This window comes from Tachysurus vachellii, chromosome 4 (genome assembly GCF_030014155.1).
Source record: "Tachysurus vachellii isolate PV-2020 chromosome 4, HZAU_Pvac_v1, whole genome shotgun sequence".
Classification (NCBI taxonomy): Eukaryota; Metazoa; Chordata; class Actinopteri; order Siluriformes; family Bagridae; genus Tachysurus; species Tachysurus vachellii.
The window spans coordinates 26817866-26845402 of NC_083463.1; the positions used below are offsets into that span (position 1 = coordinate 26817866).

Here is a 27537-nt window from a genome sequence, read left to right on the forward strand (position 1 = left end):
TTTTTGTGTGGCATGAGGGATCACTGGTCTAACTTTCTGGAAAAATGCAAAACCTCTCTAAAAATACTTAAGGACTGTAAATGTAGCTTAAAGTTGCTTTACTGGGTGTGCAAAAAAATTGATTTATTGAATATTTTAGGAAAATAAAGCAAAAATATAAAAAGTCAAATAAAATTCAATGGAAAAAGTAAAAGATAAAAAGCAATTTTCATATTGCAGGTATTAAATATTATTTATTAATATCTTTAATTAATAGATGATTGTTATTATTACTATTGTTATTATTATATTTTAATATTAAATGCAAAAATAAAAAATGAAGGATACAGGTTTTTGGGAATTTCACCCTTCTTATTAAAAACGTATTGTGCTTGTTTTTCTCGAGTAAGAGGATTAATCCAAATGCGAATAAATAAATAAATAAAATAGAACCTCCTTAAAAATGCTATGAATCTACTGAAGAACATAATTTACATGCAGTATAAGAGCATGTGTGAATCAAATTGGCCTTGTTCCACCGGTGCTTCTGCAGGACGATGCCAATGCAACCACGTGCTGATGTAACGGAGCAGGTTTGAGCCAGTTTGACCCCCCCACCTAGCCACATACCTTTACACTGGCTGAAAAGGGGCATTCACTGTGAGCTCCCTGTGGGTTTGACTTTGGCTGCAGCTTTTACAGGTGATAAACAGAAATATTTAATTCCAGTGTGTGGTTCCAACCAAGGGCCAAAAGTCTAATGAGAAATTATTGTAGACAGTAATGAAAACTACAGAGAAATCATCTCTTAGCAAGCAAAGTCCTGCTGTCCAGTGGCTTGTGTGTGATGGTTTGGTAACACTGAAGCTGGAAATACACTATGGGGTTGACCTCTCGTCCCATCATTAGCCTCCTGTTGATACAAAATAGATGTCAATTGTTAGAACCTACTGCATATACTGTGCTATTAATATATGTATAACGATCAGCCACAACATTAAAACCGTCGGCCTAATACTGCGTTATATTAGTCCTACTTTTTGTAGTTGTAGGTGCCTTCAGTGATGCACAGGGGTCAGCATGGGAGCTCTGACCGTCTACAGTTACGCAGCCCAATACACAACAAGCTGTGATGCACTGTGTGTTTTGACACCTTTCTAACATAGCCAGCATGAACTTTTTCAGCAATATGTGCTGCACTATCTCTTCTGTAGGATCAGACCAGATGGCCTAGTCTTCACTCCCCACATGCATCAATGACCATCACCCCATCTTTGGTTCACCGGTTGACCTTTCTTGGCCCACTTTTGGAGGTATGAACCACTGTATACCTGGAAAACCTTGTAAGACCTGCATTTTTGGAGATGCTAAAAATTACTTTTTACTACATATACTTTCACAAGCCACTTTTTTAGGAATACCAGACTAATTCCTGTTGTTTGGAATCTCAAATTCTACCACATTCTTATAGTTGGATACAGATAGTATTATAGAGTTGGTGACAACATTATCATGCTGACTTTGATCAAGTAGCCATAAAGGGATGCACATTCAGCAACAATACTTGATTGAGCTTAACATGCTTAATATGTACAGTATACCAACACCACTAGCCTGAACTGTTAACACAAGGCAGATTGGATTCTAGGACTCACATGCTTGCTTAGTGCCAAATTCGTATCCTACTATTTGCATGTTGCAGCAAAAAAAAAAACATTAACTAGACCAGCTGTTCTGGTCTAATCTTTAACATCCGACTTTAGTTTGTGTTTTAAATAAATGGAGTCCTATGTGATCTTCTATTGTTGTAGCTCTTCTGCCTCAAGGCTCGATGTGTTGTGTTATGTGATGCCTGTCTGCCTATTTAAAGTGTTCTAGTTCAGCCTGGCCATTCTCATCTGTTTTCTGTCATCAACAAGCTATTTCCCGCTACATAACTGACACTTAATAGTTTTTTTAAACACCATTTTATGAATTCTCATTCACATATTATGTGCTTACAAATCCCTGGAGATCAGCTGGTTTGGGACTGTCTACCACCAGCACCTATACCACGGTCAAAGAGCCTGCATGAACTGCATGATTGCCCCATGATTGGTTGATTTATTGTGAGGATAATACACTTACAATACAATACAATTGCTGTAATGTTTGCAGTTACATTAAAAACTGACTTATATAATATTACTTTTGTGAACAGAACCTCATGAACTGTAGCCATTGTGACATTTTTCAGTAAATCTGCTCATATTTGCTCATTGCTTTACTTGTAAACAAGATATTTAGTGCTAGAGAATTCTTCCACTGTAAGGCTGTAATGTATGGTTTTTCTTCATTTCCCCAGACTTACTTTGGGCTTAAATTCCTCTAGTCTGACTGTTGCAATGGTGCTCGGTGTTAGCTGGGCTCTAAGATTCAGGTCATGGAGGTTCTTTGTTCTCTGCGTCTGGCTCCTCTGGCTCTGCTGGTTCTTGTGCTTCTGTGGTCTCAGGAGTCTTTTGATCCTGTATTTGATTACCTGAATGTGGGACAGAAATATGATTAAAGACTGTTTAGCAACTAAGAAAAGAGAGAGAGAATACCGTGAGAGAAAAGTCTGTAATACCACCCAGTCTAATGTTATTTAATAACAGTGAATATTTATAGAGTACTTTTCACTCTCTTCTAAAATGCACCTTGCTTTACACAAAAAACTAATTAAAACAAGAAAAAAAAAGAATGTGTATAAAATGTAATAAAAAAGACATTTAGTATGGGAATACTGTGGAATACAAATTACATTACTAAATAGTGAATCTCTCTCTCTCTCTCTCTCTCTCTCTCTCTCTCTCTCTCTCTCTCCCCCTCTCCCTCTCTCTCTCTGTCGAGCTAATCCTGAGACACCACCGATCCTGACCAGTTCTCCTCTCCGGACCTGCCTGATTTATGCCCTAATTCTTGGAGTCTCATCACATGGAGGTCTCACACTGCTGTTGAGGATGTTCCCTATGTAGAGTCTGGAGATACCTGGGATTTCTCTGGATGGTACCATTTAGAAACCATGATGATGCCTTCAGGATAGCAATTTCCATGAACAGTTATGTACTCAAATACTCCATCAGTGGACTTCAACAAGATCATTTATATTAAAACTAGAATGAATGACATGGGTACACATTTGCACTATATTTTATGCCGTTATAGACATATTTTATAATCGCACTGGGTGTCACCCAGATCAGAATGGGTTCCCTTTTGAGTCTGGTTCCTCTTAAAGTTTCTTCCTCATATCATCTCAGGGAGTTTGTTCTATGTCACAATTGCCTCAGGCTTGCTCATTAGGGATCAATTTAAAATGTATAATTTATATTCTGAATCCATATACTTCTGTAAAGCTGCTTTGTGATAATGTCCATTGTTAAACTTGCTATACAAATAACATTGAATTGATTTAAACGTATTACAGTTTTAAAATATTATAGCAATTCTCATTCTCTGACTGATGTTTGGTTTGTTTATAATCTCTCTCTCTCTCTCTCTCTCTCTCTCTCTCTCTCTCTCTCTCTCTCGTTTTCAGATTTGTTCATTCCTGTAGTTGAGGTATGATGACATTTAATATTTCTGCATACATGAGGTGAGATTTCAGACACAGACACAGCAACACAGCACTGACTGTGAATTCCTATTACAGGATTGTCAGCATGATTCAGAGCACCTCAGAAATAGCATATTATAAAGTATTTTTGTCCTTCAACTCAAATGTCATATGTTAAAATTATTAACAAAAGATTCTATGCACCGTACCTTCAAAAGAGGGTGTAATAGGGTGTAACAACAATGATAAACTGTACCTCGTAGATGTAATCGAGTATCTCTAATATTGTGAGAACACTGGCTCCAATGAAAAGTCCCATCTGGCCTCCAATGTCCCCTGAATGTCACACAGACAAAAGGAAAGCTTTGTCTGAGAGTGAGAATGAAAGTGCAAGCATATCGACGGAAACCAATACTTTTAATGATGTGCTAATGATTCACTTTTGCAATTTGGTCTTCCAGCTTTAAAAATGAAAGAGTCCAATTTTTACTGCTTACTTTAGTGCAACGTTTAGAAAAGTGATCTTTAAATGCTGTGAACAAATGGCGTGTGAATGGCATCATAAGAACACCTGGAGCGTTTGTGTACACGACAAAACCCCACCTAACAGTCCAGCTATGTCGTATGCTTTCTTCTGCTCGATCGTTTCGTAGTTCAGCGCTTCAAAGTAAACATCCAGGACGAGGAAGTTGTCCCTGCAGTATTGGAGATAAGCAGCAAAACCATGACATTCTTAATAGAAACATTCAATATCCTATTGCCTTAAAAAAAATGGGAAAATGTCGCTTATTGTGTTGTTATAAATAAAGGCGAATACAGGGGAAAAAATAATTACTGGAACGAACATAATCTCAATTTAAAGCAATCTATTTAAAAAGCGCTACTTCATTTAGCCGATGCATGGAGGAGCCAAATTACATTTTCATTTTCAATATTGCAGTTTTACAAACAATAGTGAAGGAAATCGAGAGAGACGTAGTGATTATCATAGAAGCTCGGACAGCGAAAAGATTTAAAAATTTTTTCCCTGGCAAGCTTATTTCTTCCTGCTGTATTTGAATATACAGTTAATTATTATTTTGGAAGGAGCTCTTTTTGTCATATTAACCAACTAGAAATTAGTGTGTGCATGTGTGTGTGTGTGTGTGTGTGTGTGTTTTCTAGATTTCTGAAGCCCAGATGTTTTCATGAGATTTGCAAACCAGTTCAATTCCCATAACTAAGGGAATATCATATTACACATTTTATTTAAAAAAATCAAATATGTCAAACATGCTTTGGTTTAGGTTTAGATTGATGATGTCTGAGATTCATTTACATTTCTGACATTTGGCAGACGCCCTTATCCAGAGCAGCTTACATTATTTCATTTTTATACAACTGTGCTCAGTTGTAAAAAAAGGGTTTAGGGACTTGCTCAGGAACCCAACAGTGGCAGCTTAGTGGACCTGGGATTGAACTCACAACCTTCCAATTGCTAGCCCAACACCTTAACCACTAGGCTACCACATGCCAGATTCAAATGAAGTCATACTATATACTGTAGGTCCTCGCAAAGGACTAATATGAAAACGTGTGTATGGGTGTGTGTGCGTACAAGTCACCTGATATACTCCTCTGTTTTGTGGTACTTGCGAGAGAGGAAGCGTGCCGACCCTTTGCTGGGAATTTTAACCATCGAGAGCTCTTTTCCGTAGCGTGTAACGTTACACGGTGTCTCACACACACACGAGTCTCCTGCGCTTATCTCCAGCAAAGCTTTATGAGGAACAAAAATGCAGATCTGTAACTAAAGTGCATATAATAACACCATATTACACTTTTTATAGAACTATATTGCGTGTAAGAACACTAGATTCAATGACTAATCTGGTACACACATAGCATAAAGTATTAAATGATAAGGATAGAAAGAAATCTATCGGTATGGAGTGTTAGGTAAAATAAATGATTATTAATCAGTGTTTTTGTAGCAGAGCTTACCGAGTGCTCTGTCGGCACATTTCACTTTTGCAGGTGTACAGATATCCGCCTTTCCTGCAGAAAGAAGTTTGTCGTGTTGAAAAGCATAGAGCTAAAGATGCAAATTCTTCCAATGTGTATGAATGTGAATGCTGTAAGTGTTACATGAATAGGAATGATTTATGTAGATGTATGACTTGATGGTAAATGGAAAGATGAATAGATATGACACGGTCGGTAAATGAATGGATGATTTATACTCCTTTCTATAAGATATAATCTGATTAATACCCTCAGGCTAGTAACATTTTTCAAAAAAAAAAATAATTACAATGATCAGACAAGAATGATAGAAAAAGAAATGGCAAGGGAAGAGTTGCGAATGGCATTGAGGTATGTCATTCTTGCATACGACTGGCTCATCTAAGTGGAAAGCTCATTACATAAATGGCCCCCAAATCCCATTTCTTGCAGCGACATTGACTGACAAGTGTGAAGATGATTGATGGGTCTGCTGATAGCCTGTGCCAGTCAATAAGTGTGAGTTTACAGACGAGACATGCACATTAATAGCAGCTTATCAAGTTTCTTGAGTGCATATACATAGGCGCTTCTTAACATTCACACACACACACACCTGGCATGTGTATCATCCGACAGTTGCACTCTCTCTGCACCTGGACGCTTTCGCAGTGCAGTCTGCAGGCACTCACGCTGTACGTGTCGTATCCAGGGATCACTGGCTCTGTCGACGCACGGCAGTTTCCCCATGGCTGAGGCAGGTACGACAGCTAAATGGATGATTACACACAGAGAACATTAGAGGAGAAATCTCTTCATAATGTTACAGATTTTACGTTGTGCAGATCCTTTCATCCAAAAGTGAAGTGAAGCAGAATTCGTCCAATCACTGAAAAGTGAAAATTTGTCAGTGAAAAATTGGGCTAAAATTCACAAGAATGAATAAGCTCAAGCCACATGTGGCATCCTTAAACACAGAAAAGCTACATCTGGTATCTGTAATGCTGCAAATATTGTTTGTTTGGATTTTGTTTGCATTATTTCCTAATGAATACAGTTGGTTCTATTTCCCAACATATAATCAGAAATGCAGCCTAATAATCCTGCCTGGGCAGTTACTATGGATGGATGAATGAACCTTGTAAATGCGTCACCCAGCACCTCATGCTCATGTTAATAAACGTGATTTTTCTTTTTCTTGCAAGCTTCCTATCTGAAAGTAAAAACTTTTTTTTTTATTGCAAGCTTAGTCCCTTGTTGTACATATCTAGACGATGTAGGCAACATGGGAAAAAGCAAGTGCATTGTGTAATCTATGCATATCTGCTTACATGCCTAATTTATTGAACACAAGATACATGTTTAAAAGTTTAGTAACTTTTTACCTTGTCCATCCATATATTACTGGAGTCAGGAGGAGAGGGCTGCACAGCAGGAATGGTTCTGTGCTTGTAATTTGGTGTTGGATTTGAGAAAAGGCTGTAACCGTAAACTGCCCCTGGAGTGTTGAGCAATGGCTTCTGCACTCTGGTCATAACTTTCTCAGTATTAAAAAAATCCCTTGGATATTATAAAATATAGCAAAAATAAATAAATAAATGCTTTACTAGCATTCTCATCAGAGCTATAACCGTGTGCCTGTGTTCCCTTGTTTATCAGAAGAATATTTTATAACGTTCTGGACTGTACCATACCCTCTGTTCCTGGCAGGACACGAAGGTTTGGAATCCTGGTGAGACTCCAAATCCCAGCTCGTGGATATAGGGAGGCTCGTCCTGACTATGAATCTGAACACGAATCCCAGCCTCAAGAGTGGTCTCATCTGTGGAGACAGCAACAGCAAGCCACATTACCTCAGCATGTTTGTATGTTAAAGTACTGACTGTTCTATATCCAACTATTCACCACATTTCCACTGAATACATAATGAATAGTATTCAGGTAAAGGCGTTGCATTCTCATTTTCTTTTCTCCCCTGCTGATTATCATGCATGCTGTAAATCATTAGAGGCTTCTTAAGATTTTATGTGCACTCAAACTGAAACATTGAAAATCATTGAAAAAAAAGTCACTTTTTATTTTCTGGTTGAAATAACAGCTTTATGTAAAGCACCTTGAGATGATAGTGGGTATAAATGGAGCTTTGTAAACTGTACAAGTTGGCATATATAAAATTATTAAGTTTTTAAAAGCAATTGTAAACCTTAGAATGTATTGGACTAAAAATGCACTGGCAAAAGCAGTCTATTCTTTTAACCTAAGGACTTTCATTGTGTACATGAGGTTACTTGAGTTACTTGAGTCTGTTGCAAATAGTATACAGATCTATACTGTGGTCTTGTGAGGAAGCAGTAAACACAGAGCACTCAAGTAACTGAGTATCTATCTATCTATCTATCTATCTATCTATCTATCTATCTATCTATCTATCTATCTATCTATCTATCTATCTATCTTTCCACCCACCTATCCACCCACCAATCCACCCATCCATCCATCTATCTATTAGCATAGAAAACATACAATGGAGTGAAAGTGCAAATAGTTCATTCATTCATTCATCTTCTACCGCTTATCCGAACTACCTCGGGTCACGGGGAGCCTGTGCCTATCTCAGGCATCATTGGGCATCAAGGCAGGATACACCCTGGACGGAGTGCCAACCCATCGCAGGGCACACACACAGTCTCATTCACTCACGCAATCACACACTACGGACAATTTTCCAGAGATGCCAATCAACCTACCATGCATGTCTTTGGACCGGGGGAGGAAACCGGAGTACCCGGAGGAAACCCCCGAGGGACTGGGAGAACATGCAAACTCCACACACACAAGGCAGAGGCGGGAATCAAACCCCCAACCCTGGAGGTGTGAGGCGCCACTAAGCCACCGTGCTTCCCGCAAATAGTTTGAATAGTTTTATTTTAGAATTACGGTGGCCGAGAAGTGCAAAACACATTAACAAATCCGAAAACAAATGAACAAATCCAAAAACACATTAACAAAATCCGAAAACACATTAACAAATCCGAAAACACATTAAGAAATCCGAAAACAAATTAACAATTCCGAAAACAAATTAACAAATCCGAAAACAAATTAACAAATCCGAAAACACAAGTCAGACAACCAGACAACCGTTTTTGAATGGAAACTTACCGATCATTGGACAAGACACCTGTCACTCAAGATATACAGGCATGGAATCTTATGTGTAATGTGTAAAGTTCTCTGTTTAAATATAAGAAAATAACAGAATTAATGGGGGCACGGTGGCTTAGTGGTTAGCACGTTCGCCTCACACCTCCAGGGTCGGGGTTCGATTCCCGCCTCCACCTTGTGTGTGTGGAGTTTGCATGTTCTCCCGGTGCCTCGGGGGTTTCCTCCAGGTACTCCGGTTTCCTCCCCCGGTCCAAAGACATGCATGGTAGGTTGATTGGCATCTCTGGAAAATTGTCCATAGTCTGTGATTGCGTGAGTGAATGAGAGTGTGTGTGTGTGCCCTGTGATGGGTTGGCACTCCGTCCAGGGTGTATCCTGCCTTGATGCCCGATGACGCCTGAGATAGGCACAGGCTCCCCGTGACCCGAGGTAGTTCGGATAAGCAGTAGAAGATGAATGATGAATGAACAGAAGTAATCCATTCCATTCATCCATTCCAACTTTTCCCTGCGGCAGACTATTGAACTTCATGTATACCTTGAGTGACAGGTGTCTTGTCCAATCACAAACTATACCAACCGCTTCCGGGTTGTCTGAAATGTCGTTGTGTTTTCTGATTTGTTAATGTGTTTTCTGATTTGTTAATGTGTTTTCAGATTTGTTAATGTGTTTTGGGATTTGTTAATGTGTTTTAGGATTTGTTAATTTGTTTTGGGATTTGTTAATGTGTTTTGGGATTTGTTAATGTGTTTTAGGATTTGTTAATTTGTTTTGGGATTTGTTAATTTGTTTTCGGATTTGTTAATGTGTTTTGGGATTTGTTAATTTGTTTTCGGATTTGTTAATGTGTTTTCGGATTTGTTAATGTGTTTTGGGATTTGTTAATTTGTTTTCGGATTTGTTAATGTGTTTTCGGATTTGTTAATTTGTTTTGCACTTCCCAGCCACCGTATAGAATAATAAAAAAACCTTAAAGCAATTACATATACTTGAGTAAATTTACCCGTGTGGACATTACAAAGATAGCAGAAACTATTTGCAGAACTCAAGTCAAGTGAAAAGATCCAAGAGGTTCACCATGGATTAGACCTGTTTAGAGATCAGATTAGTCATGTTCATATCTTTTCTTATGATTTCATTTAAGGAAAATCCTAGAGAATCAGTTCATGTCATGAAGAAGTTTTTTAAGCTTCTAATTAACAAACCTTCATTAATTTATAAAAGGTAAGTGACTAAGTAATTAGAATAATTGGCTCTGGTGTTCATACAAACTGTTCTGGATTTAATTAAACGTTTTGCATACAGTTAATATGTTGAGTCCAAAAACTAATAGTAATGGGTACTTTAATGAGGAATAAGTATGTTTTATGGTTTCCTATGTGAGTATGGTTTATGGTAAGTATGAAATTCCAGTTATAATCTAGTATAATACAAATAAATAATATTTAAAATGGAAGCGTTTATGGAAGTGCTATTATATTTTTTATTATATCCTTCATCTTGTATTTCATTGGTATGTACATTAATGTACATTGACACTGCTGACACCTACAACAAATGAAATTCAACAAACATCGCAATTCAATTCCTAACAGTATTTTTGCAAGGACTCACTGGTTTCTCTCCAAATGGGGAGGTATTCGTCTTGTTGTATATCCAGCATCAGCTCTAAGCCATTCCCCATACCCCCCTGCCGAGTCCGCTTTGGTGAGGTCTTATTCCCGTTGAAGGTGTAGCATTTCCCATAGCGTGTGTACACCTGCATTAGAGAAACACACATAACTCATAAATATATAGTTCTTGTTGCTTTCGTGTTTCATGAGACACGTTTCATAAACAGCATAAATTTCAGAAAATAATCACAAAATGTCCATGAATGTACATTAGCAGTGCACTTCATGTTCAGTCAAAATCGAGCGCTACTCTCTTTGTCTGGCACTGGATGTCATCTGAGTAGGAGAGACAATGTACAACTGTTCTGTTAATGTATTTTTTCGTTTAAAAGAGCCAGCAATGCTTATGCAACATTCCTCTGTGCCTTTTAATGAATCACACAGCACATGGCCCTGGTCCTTTGTGATGAAGAATTTGTAAAATCAAGCAGAAGGAAAAAGAAAAAGCACATGATGTGTAGTCACTCTCTTTTTTGTATCTTGCTATAAATTAAAACCTGTTTTTGAGCACATGCATCACATACCAGTTGCCAAAGCAAGCAATTTGGTTGTAAATATTGCAAATAGCCCATAGTTAAGAACCATTATGACTTAACAGTTGCCATACATCCAGTACTACATTCCTCTTTATCTTGGCCAGACAAGGACAATTACAGACAATTATACTCATTCTGCAGTCCTTCCCTTTTAAAGTAACTTCTGGTGGCTTTGTCAGCATGCTGTGATTGATTTGGTCTTTAAGGGGTCATTACAAAAGCTTTGTTTCAGCCAAAAGCCAAAGATCAGCACTGGCTGATTGGCAATTAATGAGTATGTGGGCTTTGTGTAATTTTTTTTTTTACTCTAAAGATAAATAAACAAAATAGACAAATCCAATATAGATTCTGAAACATCTAATAATATTTATCTAAAGCTCAAGAATTTGTGATTTTGTATCAGTCTATATAATAGCTAGAAAACTCTTAAAATAACTAATCTGTATCCGTGGTGCAGAAACTCATCCTGTGCAACAGAACTTCTCCAAGGTTTTTTCTTTTTCCACTATGAATTTAGGCTGAATAGAAAACCCCAGAAGAACGAGACAGACAAAATTTCACTACTGAATCTGATACACCTTCCTCCACATGAGTCAGCCTTGTACCTCGACAGATGTTACGATAAGCCAATGCGAAGCAGATGGGATTAAACCTGCACCTTCCTTACCCCGGAGGCCAAGAGAATCTCTATACTGTGTAAAGCATATAGAGAATGCAGAACATCCCTCCCCCTACTTCCTCTTTCTCTCTGTCCATCACTTTACCTACAAGCATTTAATAGCATTTTACAGCATTTCCGTCTTTCTGTCCATATTTTCTGATTCAGGCAACACATAATATCATGACTGCACCTGGACAATGATTATAATGTCACTAAAAGGGTCAGCAGATCACAATGTAGGCATAATAGCATATTATTCCAATAAATCAAATCTCATGGAAATGCCTAAATGTATACAGAAATTTGTGTATGTGACATGCAAATGCATTTTTAAATGTTTCTCATCAAGGACCTGTTTATCGGATACTACCAGTATTACTACCTGTATTAGTGTCACTTGTCATTTCAAGACTGGACTACTGCAACTAACTGATAGCAGGTCTACCTATAAACGCAATTCTTCTTTTGCAAATAATCCAAAATGCAGGTGCAGGACTTGACTAGCTGCATTGGCTTGTAAGTTTTCACTCACCACTCCACCTCTGCGCTCCCTCCACTGGCTTCTGGTAGCTGCACGCATCAGATCCAAAACACTGATGCTTGCCTACAAAGCAAAAATGGACCTACTGCCTTTTACCTCAAAGCTCTATTCACTCCTCGCACTACACCTCGCTTCCGCAGATCTACCAGCACTGCTCGAATGGTCCCACCATCTCTCAGGGTACTTTCCCTAGATGTCCAAACATCTGAATCACTTCTTCAAACGACAGGTGAAGACCTACCTCTTCCTGAAACACTTGATCTAGCATTTTTCCGCTGTTTGTCCTATGAGTAAAAAAAAAAATTATGAACAGAGTTTTAGGTTGATGGTATCCTAAGTCTGTATCCTGGTGAACCAGTGTTAATGTATTTATCATAGAGACTTAAAAACACTTTTGTATGTCGCTCTGGATGAGGGCATCTGCCAAATGCAGGAATTGCAAATGTAAATGTCTACCTTAAAACTACCTTATTTTGATTAGAACTACTCTAACACTTGGATGATGATCAACTACTAAATTAAAAAGAAAACAAAACAAAAAAAAATTAAGAACAATTAAGAATAGCATTAGGGCTATAACAAAAATTTTCACATGTCTGAAATCTACCATGAGCAAATTGCAAACTGTCTCCCAACACTGTTAAGAGGATGATGAAGGCTAGGAGTTGAACCTATTCATTGTAAGGTGCTGATCATTTTAAAACCAAACTACTTAAAGCAGTTTTTGTTTATTTTCATGAAAGGTGAACAAGATGCTACAAGAGAAAGAACAGGAACGCATATACAGTATGTTTGTATTTAACTTTAATTACCTCTGCAGGACAAAGTTCTTATTTTTAGCATGTGGCAACTCTTATTACCCTTGCTGAATTATTTCCCTCTCAGTTAACAGTGAATGCGACACAGTATAAAATGTATGTAATGGAAAACACACATATCTCTGCATGCTTCTAACCAGTGCTGAGTTGCAATACTTTTTTTAATATAGCCTTGTCAACTCCCTTGCCAATACCTGTTATAGGAAAAGACTGAAACCATCTTAAAGAAATAGCCTGCATTTTTCATTTTCAAGTCTTCTCACTGTATCTATAGTGTATGTGAATTTTTTTATTTTTTTTAAAGTTTCCTTGCATTTTCTAATAGAATGGAAAACGTGTTTTTTCTCAAAAATGTATTGACAATTCCTCAACATTTTCACTCTGTGTCTTAGGATAAGACAATTTTGAGAGAAACCTTTAGCTATCAAAGCTCGAACAGTTTACCTTGAACTATTCTGACTATGTTGTTATTTTGTAAAAACATAACCACAAATGAAAATATAAGAAATGATAAATGACTACCCCCTTGTATGCATGCTCAGATATTCTAATTAAAATACTGCCTCTATACAACCATGATTCACTAGAACCTTTTCACCAAACTGGAACACTTGATAATAAATTCATAAGCATTTTCATGTGTTTATGATGAACTTGACACTATGTAAAGGTTACATTCTAATAGATCAAGATCTATATATAAATGCTTGCAAACAATCATCTCATGCAAATTGCTCCAGTTAGCGCAAGGCAAGATTATCACTAGATTACGCCAGGGATGTCAATAACAGGGCTTCTTGAGGATTGAGGCAGATGGAGTCGCACTGCAATAACTGCCATATATACATTCAGGATACATGAAGACTTGCAGCTGTTCAACAATCCATGAAGTAAGGTCAAAACCCTGGGAGCTGGTATATATACCATGGTCCAGGAAATCGAATCAACAGCATTCACAGAACAATTTCCACCGATGCTAGGGACTCTTTCATTCTGAAGTGTTTTTTGGCCTTGGTTGGGGTATAAACTCAGTCTGAGGTCCACACACTCAGACAACCTGGTTGGGATGTCAAATCTCACCTTGCTTTTTAAACAGCACACTCTCTCAGGGAATAAGCTGCTAGTGTTTTAACAACCAGTGAAAGAAGTGAAACCTAGTCGTTGCCAAACATCTTGAGGCAACAATTATGGCACTTTGGCCTATCATATGAATTTCTCCCAGTAAAAAAAACACTACTGGTCTAGACAATACTAGACCACCAACACTCTTATAATATAACTGACCATCACAAAATTGTCTGAGTGTACTAGAAAATGGCAATAGCTGAAAACTGGCAATAAGTGCTTCAGGGCCAGATGGACTGCACTCAGTTCCAGGTGGTTGATATATCTCTCTTGCCCAAAAGGGCACCGGGCAGCTGAGGAAAACATCTGTGGTGGGTATCTCTCTCCAGTGTGGAAACGCCCCCAACTGGACAACTGCTATATACAGTATGTCCTGCAATGCCAGCATGCAAATGACTTTGCTCCCTTAACTGAAACAAATACATGATTCAGTATTTGGGATCCAGTTGCAGAATGAGATGGTGTGACTGACAGCTGGCAGCCTGGCTGAGCTGGCAAGCATAATAATATCTGCCCACGCTGAGTCGATGGAGAGGCTAGAAAATCCAGTTCCAGGTTGGTGAACTGCGTTATTTGGATGATGTTAGGAAGTTCTTGTCTACGTAAATGTGATTCAATTTCAAGTATCCATTGCACTCAACTAGCTAAGTTGTGTAGTGATGTTTGATGCCCATGTGCTTTCCTGCCATTTATGAGTTTTGGATAAGTCTCATTCTGTTAGTTTTGTTCCATCACTAAAAGCTCTTTTAAACATGCTGCAGATGCAACGATTTTTGAAGTCCTTCCTCTTACTTCATCATGGCCCAATTTTTAATGCTGACCTTGTAGCATTTTTAAATACTTTTGGCCAGGCATCTAATCTTACTTAGATGGAAATCACTTTCTCTTCCAACTCATTCATTATGGATTCATTTTATAAAATTATAGAATACAATTATTCTACACCTTGAAATGTTCAGCAAAATGATTCATTTATTTATTTGATTGTTTCTAATTCCATTATTATTATTATTATTATTATTATTATTATTATTATTATTATTATTATTATTATATACATTACTCGCTAATGGCTTACCAAGTTACATGTATGTCCGTTTGTTTTCATCTTAGCTCTAGTTTAATTCAAGGTGTGTATGATAAACATATTCTGCCTCATATACAATTTCATGGTGCAGTCTACACTGACTTCACAAAGCTGAAGAAATTGGCTTAATTTGCAAACCTGAGTTAACTATTAGTGCTCATTTAAATTTAACACAATTAATGGACTTCCAAGTCTTCTTACACTGCACCAGTGCTACTTTTCAGATATATATAAAAAAAAAGTATATAAATATACTCTTTACATATTCCTCCTCTAGAAGTGAGGGTTCCAATTATACTTCTATTAGCCTCAGCTCACTAAACTAGCAAAATGTACCAGAATGTGGAACAGTTTAAAGGAGAAAAGACAGCAGTATTGTTCTGCACAATCAACAGGAAACCACTCAGCTCACCACAGAGCATTCAACATCAACAAAGCACAACACACTTTAAAAGAGAGACAGAGTACCAACTCAGTGAATGTAGATGGTAAATAATATCCACACACAGGAGAAAGCATTCAACGCCCCGGAGCTTATTAGAAGCAAATATCCAAACATCAGTGCCAAGCAGTAGAACATGCAGTAGATAAAAACTGTCTAAGAGTTAATGGATGCTCCGTTGTGTCCTACAAATAATGCTTGTAATATCGGTAATCCTGTGTTCATGAGATGTGTCATGACAGCAGGATTTATTGTAAATACTGCACCACAGGTCACATAAGCTTGTTAAGCTTGTTAGAAGATCGCAACATGCATGCGTAGACACACATATGGCTATTTAACTGCCTCTGGTGGGTAAAATAGGTTGAAGAGTGTGTGGACTCTCTTATTCTCTGTATACAGGAGCAAACAACAATACGTCTAACAAGCATTCATTTTCTAGGTTCGCTCATGACAAAGAGCTACAATTTTAGCAACAAGAGCAAGCAACAACATGACAAAGTGGATGCAGATTTTCAGAGTTTTATGCAAACTGGGTATGATGTGGTAAAGTGACAAATCCATGATCAAAAAAAGGTGTAAAGTGACAAAAAGTGATCAAGGCACAAATTAATGAACGAGGACCAAACATTTGGAGCGACATTAGCCCAAAGTTTCTTTAGTTCCCAACTAGCAACTTTGATTAGTTCCTGTTTACAGTTCCAAATATAGAAGAAAATCTTAAAATCTCATTCTTTTAAATGTTACCTCTTGTTGAATGTATTTATAGAAATTACAAAGAGGATTAAAGCTCAGAAAGAAGTAGCAACAATTGCTGTGCCTCCGGTTGGGTATATGTAGCTATTGCGATTAGCGCTACAGCAGGATGGAGCTTAGTATGTAGCATGTAAATCAATTAAAGAATTTTCACACTGATTAGTGAATTACTTTATATAATATAATATTATTGAAATTAGCTTTACATTTCCAATATAACTGTTTTTAGGCTAATCCTTTTTTTCTCACCTCGGGCTGGGAAGTTTTTGTGGTATTCATGCATACATTACACGGTGGATAGAAATGAGATATTAAATTATTGTTATTTATAATTATTTATAAAATGATTTATTTATTTAATAAATTATATTAAATGATATAATTTTTTCAAGACTTTAAATTGTTGGTTAGTGTAATATTCTTTAGAAGATTCTTTAGAACCACATTCTTTAACATAAACATAATCATCTCATAAGTAAAACTACAACAACTAATTAATATTTGCTTTTTTATAATACTATTTAATTATCTATTGAGTTTAATTTCCAAACTGGGTTTAGTGGAGCCAACATAATTTTATGACTTTTTTTTTTAGCAACCATTAGCATGCTAGCCCATAGGCAACATGTGCAGTTAGCGTGCTAACCAGTAAAGCAGTTAGGAAACTCTAAAGAAACAGAGCTTATAAATGGCTTGGGGAATTTCCTCTGAAACAATATGTTCCAAGTGAATAATTAATTGTTTTAATGCTTGTGCTTAAATGATGTGGTTAAGAATGTGTGTAGAATTAGACACAAAATGCATGTTAAATGAATATGGCCCAAGCTTTCCTTTTCTAGTGTTTCCAGTGTTCTCATAGTTTTGCGTTGAGGAAGAAGAAGAAGAAGAAGAAGTGGCATAATGAGAGTAGGAGGATCCTGAGAGCTTTGGGCTAGCAGCTGTGATAGGTAATCCAGAGTGGCAGCATGATACCCAGGATGATTATGTGTGTGTTCATATGTGTCAGGGACGCACAGGAGATATTAGCGCTACCAGCCCTGCTTCAGGCGTTTTGTTTATGAATGAGTTTTCCTGTTTTTAATTAATGTTGCACATTAATTAACATAATAGCTCACTGCTCCAGCTTTCAATCTATTTTTCAATCACAATTATGCCTTGCAAGTCAGACTCATCTAATCTGTATTTTAGAAAAGTTTAGAATGGATCTATGCGTCTATTAAGTAACATTCAAGGATTATATGACTTGTTGAAAAAGGGTGTGAAAGATTGCAGCATAGTGTGCTTTATCTAAATGTGCAAATTCTGTGTGTTTGGTACATTGTCAGGACATAACAGTCAACAAATTCAGTTTCCCATAACACACCATCTCCTGTCATTAATAATCACCAGCACTATATACTGGACTGACACACACTAGCACTGCTTAGTGCTTATATCTGAAACTTCACTAGTAATACATCTTTTGTATTACTTTTTCCAATGTTCTGGTTTTTTTTTAATTCTTGCTAGCACATATTATGTAGCCTTGGATATTCTGTTTACCCTGACCTAGGTTATGTTTTTGACCCTGCCCTTGCCTTGCATTTTGGATTTGTTTCTTGGGTAATTTATTAAAATCAGCCTCTACTGCAATTGCAATCATTCTCAGCCTCCTACTTTATTTCACACAGTGCATATTTAGCTAAGATATCTTCTTATATTCTGTATTTGCAACTAGACCAAGGATCATGTTTTAAGAGTTTTTTTTATTTTGTTTTAATATTACAGTTATCTGTTTCAATCTGTTTTTTATTATTTATTTCTTTCACCTTTAGTAACCACTATGTCTAAGTCATCTACTAGATACAATAGATCTGGTGAAAAAGCACCCTTAATGTGATGCGTGCCCATTATAGAGCACTAAACTTACAAATTTGTGCACTCATTCATACCTAAAAGACAATTTTATGTAACCCGCCAACAATATATTTTTAGAAGGTTAGAGCAAATTGAAGAACCCAAGCTTAGGACTGAACCTGAGACAGTGAATCTGAGGCATCTCTATCATTGCCACTTGTTGTGAATGTGTATGCATCATGCTTTGGATCCACTATGATCCTGACCAGGATAGAGCATATATTCTAGATGAATGAAGGAAAGAGTAAATGAATTACCTTGATAGATGGAGTAAACATTGTACCGACTCAAGCACTATTTAGACATCAGGTTAATCTACTATGCATTAAAGCGATCATAGCCCTTTAAATTTCTCTGACAAATAAAAATAAAATGTCAGGCAAATTGATGGTCAAGCTGTCTGGAATCGCATATACATTAATAACAAAATGGCATTTCTTCCCCAAAATGAAAAAATAACAGTGACCTATTAGTTAAGGGTAAGTAATGATATTTCAATGGTAGTCACTGCTACCTCAAGTCACCCTCTAACTCTGCCTTTGCCCAAGCTGAAGCATCCTGTTCATGTTAAAATAATAATTTGGGGGACCGATTCCTGCCTTGGCCCAGTATGTATGGAGTACACATGTTCACCCTGTGAATTGGAGGGTTTCCTTGGCATACACTGGTTTCCTCCATCTGTGCAAACACATGCATTGTAGGCTGACTGACATCTCTAAATTGTTCAGAGTGTGTTAATAGGTGTGTGATTGTGCCCAGTGATGGGTTGGCATTCTATTCAGGGATAGGCTCCAGGCTTTTCATGACACTATTCATATTAAAATGAGATTTTTCTTGTTGTATACAGCATACACTTCCTATAAAACAAATGAATACACCTTCTAAGTCTATATCTACACATATAACGGAAATGGAATTAAAGTGAATCACATATACTATATACACACTGTAGATATTATAACATTTTATATACACTCACTGAACATCAGTGCCATTAGTTACTACAGTATAAAGGGACACTTTGTCCTGTAAGATCTGTCTGACTCTACATGCAGAGCAGTTCAGGACTGTGAAACAGGCTGTGCAGCATCTCTGGCATGTTTTCATGCTGTGCAAATGGATTATTTGCTCAGTAAGGATGTCTCATTTGCAGGGGAAAAAATGGGATATCCTGTATCTAAAAATGTCTCACAGTTACTATTCAGTTTCACACAAACAGCAATTTCCGAACATGGTATACATACGAAAGAGAGATGAACACACACTCACACACACACACACACACACACACACACACACACACACACACACACACACACACACACACACACACACAAATAGCCTTATTCTGTTCCCCTTCTGCTCAAAAGGGTAAAGGAAATGTAACATGTAGTGGTACATGTTTACTCAAGCTGTTCTATTCTGTTCAAAAATTGCATAGCAGTCTGTGGGAGAAAGACACTCTCTCTCTCTCTCTCTCTCTCTCTCTCTCTCTCTCTTTCTCTCTCTTTCTCTCTCCGTTCTCTTTTATGTCTAAATATAACAGTAAACTGGATCTATTGTGGAGACTGCCGGTGGCACCAGAACTGGTTCCAATCAAAACATGCACAAGGCAAAAACACATAAATTAAATGTTTCATCTCATTTTTTTTGTCAATCGTTATTTCTTCAGAGTATGTTTTGTGCAAAAAAAAAACCTAAACAGAGAGGCTAAATTGAACTCTTTGTAGTTTATGCTTTCATACGTACGCTTAAACAGTGAAGGTAATTCAACCCAATCCAAATTCGATCCACTTTGCGCATTGTGCAGTGAGTTTGTATTTAGATTCCCATGAGCTTAGAGTCACCTGTTTCATTTTCTGTTCAGGTGTATGAAAAGCTAACAAAGGCATGATATCTGCTAACACTCTTGCTTTGCTATTCTCCCTAAACCCACGCTGAGGACAATCAATGCACCACATCATACTTAATAATCAGCTTGATTGATCTCCAGCTGAGTTCCTGACCTCCACATCCTGACTCACCCAGACCATGCTGCTTTCATCAGAATCTCCCACTGTTCTGTGTCTTCCTCTCTTTTCTGTAGCATACTTGCGTACTACTTCCATAAGTGTATGAAATTACACTACACTCATTCACACACTAAACATATGGTGTCTTCCATATTTGCACACAAAAAAATACTGCTGAAGATTTACAAATCCATGCATACTGCTATACTTTCTAAAAATTCAATGCAAAAATTCATCAAACTTTTTTTTTAGGCACATCATACTACACTCACAGGCCACTTTAGGCGCATAGGAATGCCTCAGCATCTACAGGGTCGCCACCAAGTTTATCCATAACACATGTCCTCCAGAAAACTTTCCTCTTTCAGTGAGATTGTGTCTACTGTAGCCTCAAATGCCTGCTATTTTAGTCTCTTCATCTAAAGGTGCGATACCTTGTGTATTTTGAGATACTTTTGCTCACCATGGTTGTAAAGACAGAGCTTTCCTGTCAGCTGGTGTCTCCTCTGATCTCTCTCATCAGCAAGGCAAATCCTCCAGCAGTCATTTTTTTTTATTTCACACCATTCTGCCTAATCTATTTCCACTATTGTTTGTGAAAATCTTAGATAAAACGTTTTTAAAATATTTAAACCAGCCCATCTGGCACCAACAACCAATCACATTTTTCCAGTAATGATGTTTGATGTGAATATTAACTGATGCTCATGTCCTGTGTGCTTTTATACAGGATTAGATGATTGAATGCTTGAATTAAGGGGCATGGTGACTTAGTTGCTCAATTCCCGTCTTTGCCGTGTGTGGAGTTTGCATGTTCTACCTGTGCTTCAGGGGAGCAAAGACATGTGCTGTAGGCTGATTGACATCTCAGAATTGTATGTTGTGTGTCACTATGTGTGGGATACCCATCCCAGGGTAGGAATGAATAAAATTAAATCGAAATTGGGGCATAGAAGTCTTTTTTATCATCACAGCACATTGGATTATTTTTCTCTGAGGAGGTTGGGGACAGAAAGCAGAAGCAGTTATGATACAGCTTGAGAGTGCTGGGGCTTGAACCCCACCCTTCAGATCAATAACCCAGAGTCTTAAACATTTGAGCCACCACTGCCCCATAGTATCCCATACTTTTTGCCCCTTAGTGCCTTAGGCTGTAGGTTCACCTGCACCCTGTGTAGAATAAGTGGTACAGAACATAGATGGATGAATAATTGAATAAATGAACAGCTGTACAGCTGTGCATTAAGTGACAAGACCCTGTCAGTCTACAGTTGTTGCCAGTTGTTGCATTTAAAAGCAGAAAAACCCACACATATATGGCTATAAATATAATTTCCCCAGATTTGTTTCTCTGATATCAAAGTTAGAGAAACTTTTAGTCACAAGCACAAAGACATTTCAGTTACAAGCATATTGTGATGCTGAGGAGCTCTTGTGCGGAAATTCTTATTCAGCAGAGCCTCAGCGCTGTCTTTCCAGTCTCCAAGATGGCAATAATTCAGCTATCAATCTGTCCATATTTGTCACCTAATTTAGAGTGAATGGCCTATTACAAGTTTATGATTTAGGCTGCTTTATGCTGACACACACACGCACACACATGCAAAGACACATTTCAAGTGCTTTTATGTCTCTAAGGCCAATCATCAATTCCCAGAATGCAGGAACGCACAATATAAAAGAAATATGCTTGATATTTTTCATTTGCTCAAAACTCCTGTCAAGTGTGTGTGCATCTATATATATATAAATAAATAAATATATATATATATATATATATATATATATATATATATATATATATATATATATATATATATATATGTATATAATATGTGTGTGTGTGTGTGTGTGTGTGTGTGTGTGTGTGTGTGTGTGTGTGTGTGTGTGTGTCTGTGTGTGTGTGTGTGTGTTTTCCTGTCCTTGAGCAGTTGTTTTGAATGTGTAGTTGCAGGTAGCCTTGGGCTGAATCAGAGCAGCAGATGCTACAGTAGAGCTGCAGGGCTCCTCGTCTGCTCTCTCTCTCTCTCTCTCTCTCTCTCTCTCTCTCTCTCTCTCTCTCTCTCTCTCTCTCTCTCTCTCTCTCTCTTCTAGAAAAAGAGAGAGACAAACTGTTACAAACTCCAATTAGCATTTGAAAGAAGCAAAACTATGATTCTAATGTCCTCTTTAGCCCAATTTGTTTGTTTATGCCACTTAAAAATCCTATTCATCCTTTACGCCAGCAAAACACAGTACAACTTTAAAAGACAATTTTGGAAAAAAAAACTTCTATACAATAATACTGGTTTCAGTGGTCATAGTGAAGAGGTCAGTACAAATAAGGATACACAGATATGAAGAAATAAGTTTAGGGCTGATTTCTGTCTAGTCCAGTCTATAGAATCCTTTGTTTGCAGTTACATTACTTAGTTACAGTTGCTTTGATTTCCATTTAACTCATTGACACATCTTTAAGCAGTGAGAAGGCTACTATATAAATAGAAATACCGACACATGTCTAATGAACTTAAACAAAGTGCTGTATTTAATCTATCGTGATGCCTTAGGAGGAAATACTAAACAGACTGGTGGTCTAATATCTGTATCTGTTTAGTGCTTTAAATATATTAAGATACGGATCTGTATTTAAATTTAAACATGAATACTGGATTTGTTCTTTCTTTCTTTCTTTCTTTCTTTCTTTCTTTCTTTCTTTCTTTCTTTCTTTCTTTCTTTCTTTCTTTCAAAACAAAGGTATGCACAGGACTTTTTTTAATCCCCCATGACCCTGACCAGGCAATTACTAAGGACGCAGGAATGAGCACTGTAAAAGCATCACTGTAAATGCATTGCTGAGGTTAATGAATGTGATCTTTCTTTGACCTGCAGCATCATATCTGACCTCTTTCTTGCATGAAAAGTAAAAACCTCTTGTAGGATGCACACTTCTAGTCTCACCTGGATGTCAAGTGAAGCTTGAAAGCTTTCTGAACTAATTGTGCGCTTCCTACATGTATATGAATCTGTTCATTTCTTTTGTTCATACGGAGCATTTATTTGTGTCCGGTTACATCCCGAAAACTTATTAATCCTGAAATATTACACAAAAGGAGAGATGAAACATACATAAAAAATATTACTTAAAAAATATTATATTATATAAAATCACTTTTATATCACTTTATATAAAGTGATATAAAATATAAAATATTATATCACTTAAAAAATATTCTCACAAATGCGGAAAATATATGTGTAAAAGATTACCTGCATCATTGTTACTATATCACTGATGCATTATTATATATAATAATAAAAGTTGGTTACTTTTACATCAACAGCAGCTTTCCCTGACTGTTAATAATCAGGATATTCTCAGCTACAGTATAGCATCGTCAGAAGCCTTTTTTAGTCTTTCTCTACCCATTTCCCTTATCCTGCCTCCCCGCAGCCTCTCTGTGCCTCAGAGTGTTATTGTATTTTCACTTTTTGTGTTTTTTTCGAGCATGTTTGTGTGTGAGTATGTGTATTCTTTGACCCCTGCACCTTTTAACACAACAATATCCATTCACTCCAGTACATTTTGACGCGTTTTTCTGCACTGAATCACACCAGAGAGTGAGATATATCTATGCTGCAGGGAATAAATCTGTGGCATTTTGACACTGACCGCAACACTTTGCAGCATTACAATACAATGTCACGCACTGCCAAGATCAGCCAATCATTCATGACGTCTCAGATATAAGAGGTTAGAGGTTATGAGAGATGTCAACAAGTCTGTCAGAGCTTGGGGCAAAACACATGGGTGTTTATGTGTGGGAGTTTGTGGCAGAGAGAGAGAGAGAGAGAGAGAGAGAGAGAGAGAGAGAGAGAGAGAGAGAGAGACTGAAGATTGAAAATCTTCCAAACAACCAAGCTATGTCAGGCTGCATGACATGCCGAGATCTCATATGCTTGGCATAGTGTGTGTAAATGGTGAACCATTTTTGTGTGATTAAGACAGTGACAGCTCGGTGCTTGAAGTGAGTGTTGTTTCTCGATCAAAGAATAACCTCACATACTGAATAACAGATTATTGTCTAGTTGTCAGAGGAGGAAATAGTTGAAAGTGAGGAAGATATAGGCGGAAAATAGGACATACAGCCTAGAGATAAAGATAACAAGATAAAGAAACTCTTTGTGGTAAGAAGTAATTGGTTGAAGAGCAGTCAGTTGGTCAAAGATTAGAGGGGTAACAGGTCTGACAGACTGAAATCAGTCAAATACACACCAGTCTGTAGAAGATTTTTTTTTAAAATGCTACAGTTTCCTGTAGTGATTTTGAGTTTGTATATAGAAATGTAACACATATGAACGTTTTAGTTGGAAGAATTTTTTTCCCCGCTTTACAACTTTGACAAATCATACACTGATACCTGAGTTAATACTTAATTAAATATGGACTAATGATGAGATAAGGCATAACTAATCAACAGCTAATAAAGAGCTAACCTTAATTAAATTATGACATGAGTCTGATGTGTGAATAACGACCACCTTAAGTACGTTATTATCTGTGTGCTTGTTAAAGTATTGATTGACACATAGAGATTAAACATTCCCATATATATATAAAAACCAGTTAAAGACGATAACATTCCCATATATATAAATCTCTTTCATTCTTTCATTTCCTACCGCTTATCCGAACTATCTCGGGTCACGGGGAGCCTGTGCCTATCTCAGGCGTCATCGGGCATCAAGGCAGGATACACCCAACCCATCACAGGGCACACACACACTCTCATTCACTCACGCAATCACACACTACGGACAATTTTCCAGAGATGCCAATCAACCTACCATGCATGTCTTTGGACCAGAGGAGGAAACCGGAGTACCCGGAGGAAACCCCCGAGGCATGCAAACTCCACACACACAAGTGGCGGGAATCGAACCCCCAACCCTGGAGGTGTGAGGCAAACGTGCTAACCACTAAGCCACCGTGCCCCCAATATATAAACTTGTCCCATGTATATATATTTATATAAATGGGACTGGTCACAGAGAGCCTGGAGTCAATCCAAGGGGACATGGGATGCAAGATACATCCTGGATGGGATGCCAATTCATCACAGGGCACAATTAACACACACACATACACACACACACACCGGAAAATTTAGAAGGGGAGGAAACCAGAGTACCCGGAGGCAATTAATTAATCAAATAATTAATTAGTTCTATTTCCTAAGGTTTGTCCAAGCTGTATTTGTATTCATAATACAAATACTCAGCCATTACATCACTTTCTATATGAGTTTTTTTGTATTGACAAAGCCATTAGCACACACACAGCATCACGTTTGCCTCCATTTTCTAACGCAATGACATTATTGATTGATGAGAATTTAGACAAGTGTTTGAATGAGCTTCACCAAACAATCAATCAGATGTCAAACTGGAAAACGTGCTGTTACAGTGAAGCAGAGTGTGTATGCATGTTCAGGGTATTTACCCAGCATTGCTCCAGATAACACACAACTCATTAGCCACAGCATTCACCAAGGGCCGTTCAGTGAAATGAGTGCTATTTTCATTTCCTCAGTCTTTAACTACATAATGAAGAGTCGTCTACACACAAGAATGCACACACACACACACACACACACACACACACACACACACACACAGGCGCACACACACTTTGCTACATTTGCAGTAACTAAAAGAGATTTGATTGAAAGTAGCTGGGTTGAAACCAGATGAAAGTGCTGATCGAATGTAGCTGGGTTGATATGCTTTGAAGTAGGGAACCATTAGAATGCTGTGAGATTTGCGTTATGATCCATGCTGAGCAAGGCCAAGGAGTTCTTCGGCTCCGGAGCTCTCCTTCAGCCTTCATGTGCCCAGCTATTTACATGTTGCTGAGTAAGGTTCAGTGCTGCATTTGTGCCAGGATGACTTCAAAAGGCTCATGGATTTACCGCCGGTCCAAAAATATAATCTCTAAATCCCGTTACTGTGGCCAGCTTTGGCTTTGAAGCTGCAGGCAATGCAATACAGCAGCCATCATTGGCTTTGTTATTAAGCCTCCTTAAACCAATGTGCAAATCTGTTTGATTCTACCACGGGAACATAATAACAAATCAGCAAAGTCTTAAATGGACCTTTTTAAAATTAAAGGCATTGTCTATTGGTAAATCCTTAAAAAAGGGAAAAAAATGGAAAAAAAAAACCTGTCCATTTGTCGAATTGTAGCCTAGGATACGCTCTGGATCCTAACCAGGACAAAGCTATTGCTAAAAACTGATGAATATTCATATAAAACTGGGAGTTTACCAAATTTACACAGAAAAACATCCTACTATAAATATCCATTTATGCCTCATTAAATGAATTATCATTTTATCCTCTTTATCCTGAGGTGGAGTATGAAAGCCTTGTTTACTCAGTTGTATGGCTCGTCAATTACATTTACATTTATTCATTTATTCGGATGCTTTTATTCAAAGCAAATTACAAATGAGAAAATACAGTACAAGCAAAGTGATATAATTATAGAAATATATATATCAAGAAGAAGACAATACAAGTAGTGACACCATGACAGTGACATGAGCAAGATTATTTATTTTTATTTATTATTTTGTTTATGGATGGACCTCGTCTTCTACGCAACCTTCCTTCTTCATTTCCCCACAAATCAAATTTCATCTGAATCACACTTCTGCAACGTAGCCCACTGCTTAAAGAGATCTGTGTGAATAGCTAGTTCAGGGAGGCTTGTGGGTGTTTGGCGAGGTATTTAGATCCACATCTCCCTTAGAGACTCTTGTCTTTCTATAATATGTGCCTTTCTCCTACTTCTGCATTGCTGTACTGCTATTTATCTCAATTAGAGATATTCTTTCAGTGTAGAGCTGATTATGCGTTAAGATTCATAACGTAACTTGCACTAAAGTTTGGAATTTAATTTGTTGGACATCATCCCAGCTGCATTATGTGGTTTCTGATCCCGATCGTACCGCCTCTGGTTTCGCTCTTTCAGGCTGGTGATGATGTTGGCACAATATTCTTTCTCGGTTGTTCTCTCCAGCTAAGTTCTTTGAATAGAACATTCACTGTTTGCGATTTAAAGAGAGTTAGATTAATGCGATAGTCAATATCGTTTACATGGCTACTATAAACTGAATGCTACGAGTACTCATTAACTAAATCATCTGGTATCATCTGGCCCAACTAGTTTGCATTATTTTATATATGTGTGGCTTTGGATTCATGTTAGAAATGACAGATTAATGAGAAGGATTAATGAGTCAGGC

General features: G+C 37.5%; 1 protein-coding gene and 1 long non-coding RNA gene across 2 annotated transcripts in view; one reads left to right on the forward strand and one right to left on the reverse strand.

The window, feature by feature from the left end:
- Positions 1 to 335: 335 nt before the first annotated feature.
- Positions 336 to 27537, reverse strand: part of asic4b (acid-sensing (proton-gated) ion channel family member 4b) — a 36506-nt gene continuing 9304 nt past the window's right edge. Inside the window, exons 2-10 of the mRNA XM_060868633.1 lie at positions 10316 to 10460; positions 7231 to 7358; positions 6153 to 6306; positions 5537 to 5590; positions 5158 to 5311; positions 4157 to 4248; positions 3810 to 3889; positions 2330 to 2497; positions 336 to 892 (exon numbers count right to left, since the gene is read on the reverse strand). Of these exons, the coding sequence (XP_060724616.1) occupies positions 788 to 892; positions 2330 to 2497; positions 3810 to 3889; positions 4157 to 4248; positions 5158 to 5311; positions 5537 to 5590; positions 6153 to 6306; positions 7231 to 7358; positions 10316 to 10460 (1080 nt within the window). The 3' untranslated portion in view covers positions 336 to 787. The remainder of the gene's footprint in view (positions 893 to 2329; positions 2498 to 3809; positions 3890 to 4156; positions 4249 to 5157; positions 5312 to 5536; positions 5591 to 6152; positions 6307 to 7230; positions 7359 to 10315; positions 10461 to 27537) is intronic.
- Positions 5908 to 7608, forward strand: LOC132844812 (uncharacterized). The gene is made up of 3 exons (XR_009648367.1): positions 5908 to 6055; positions 6176 to 6297; positions 7196 to 7608. It is a non-coding gene; the product is annotated as an uncharacterized LOC132844812 (long non-coding RNA).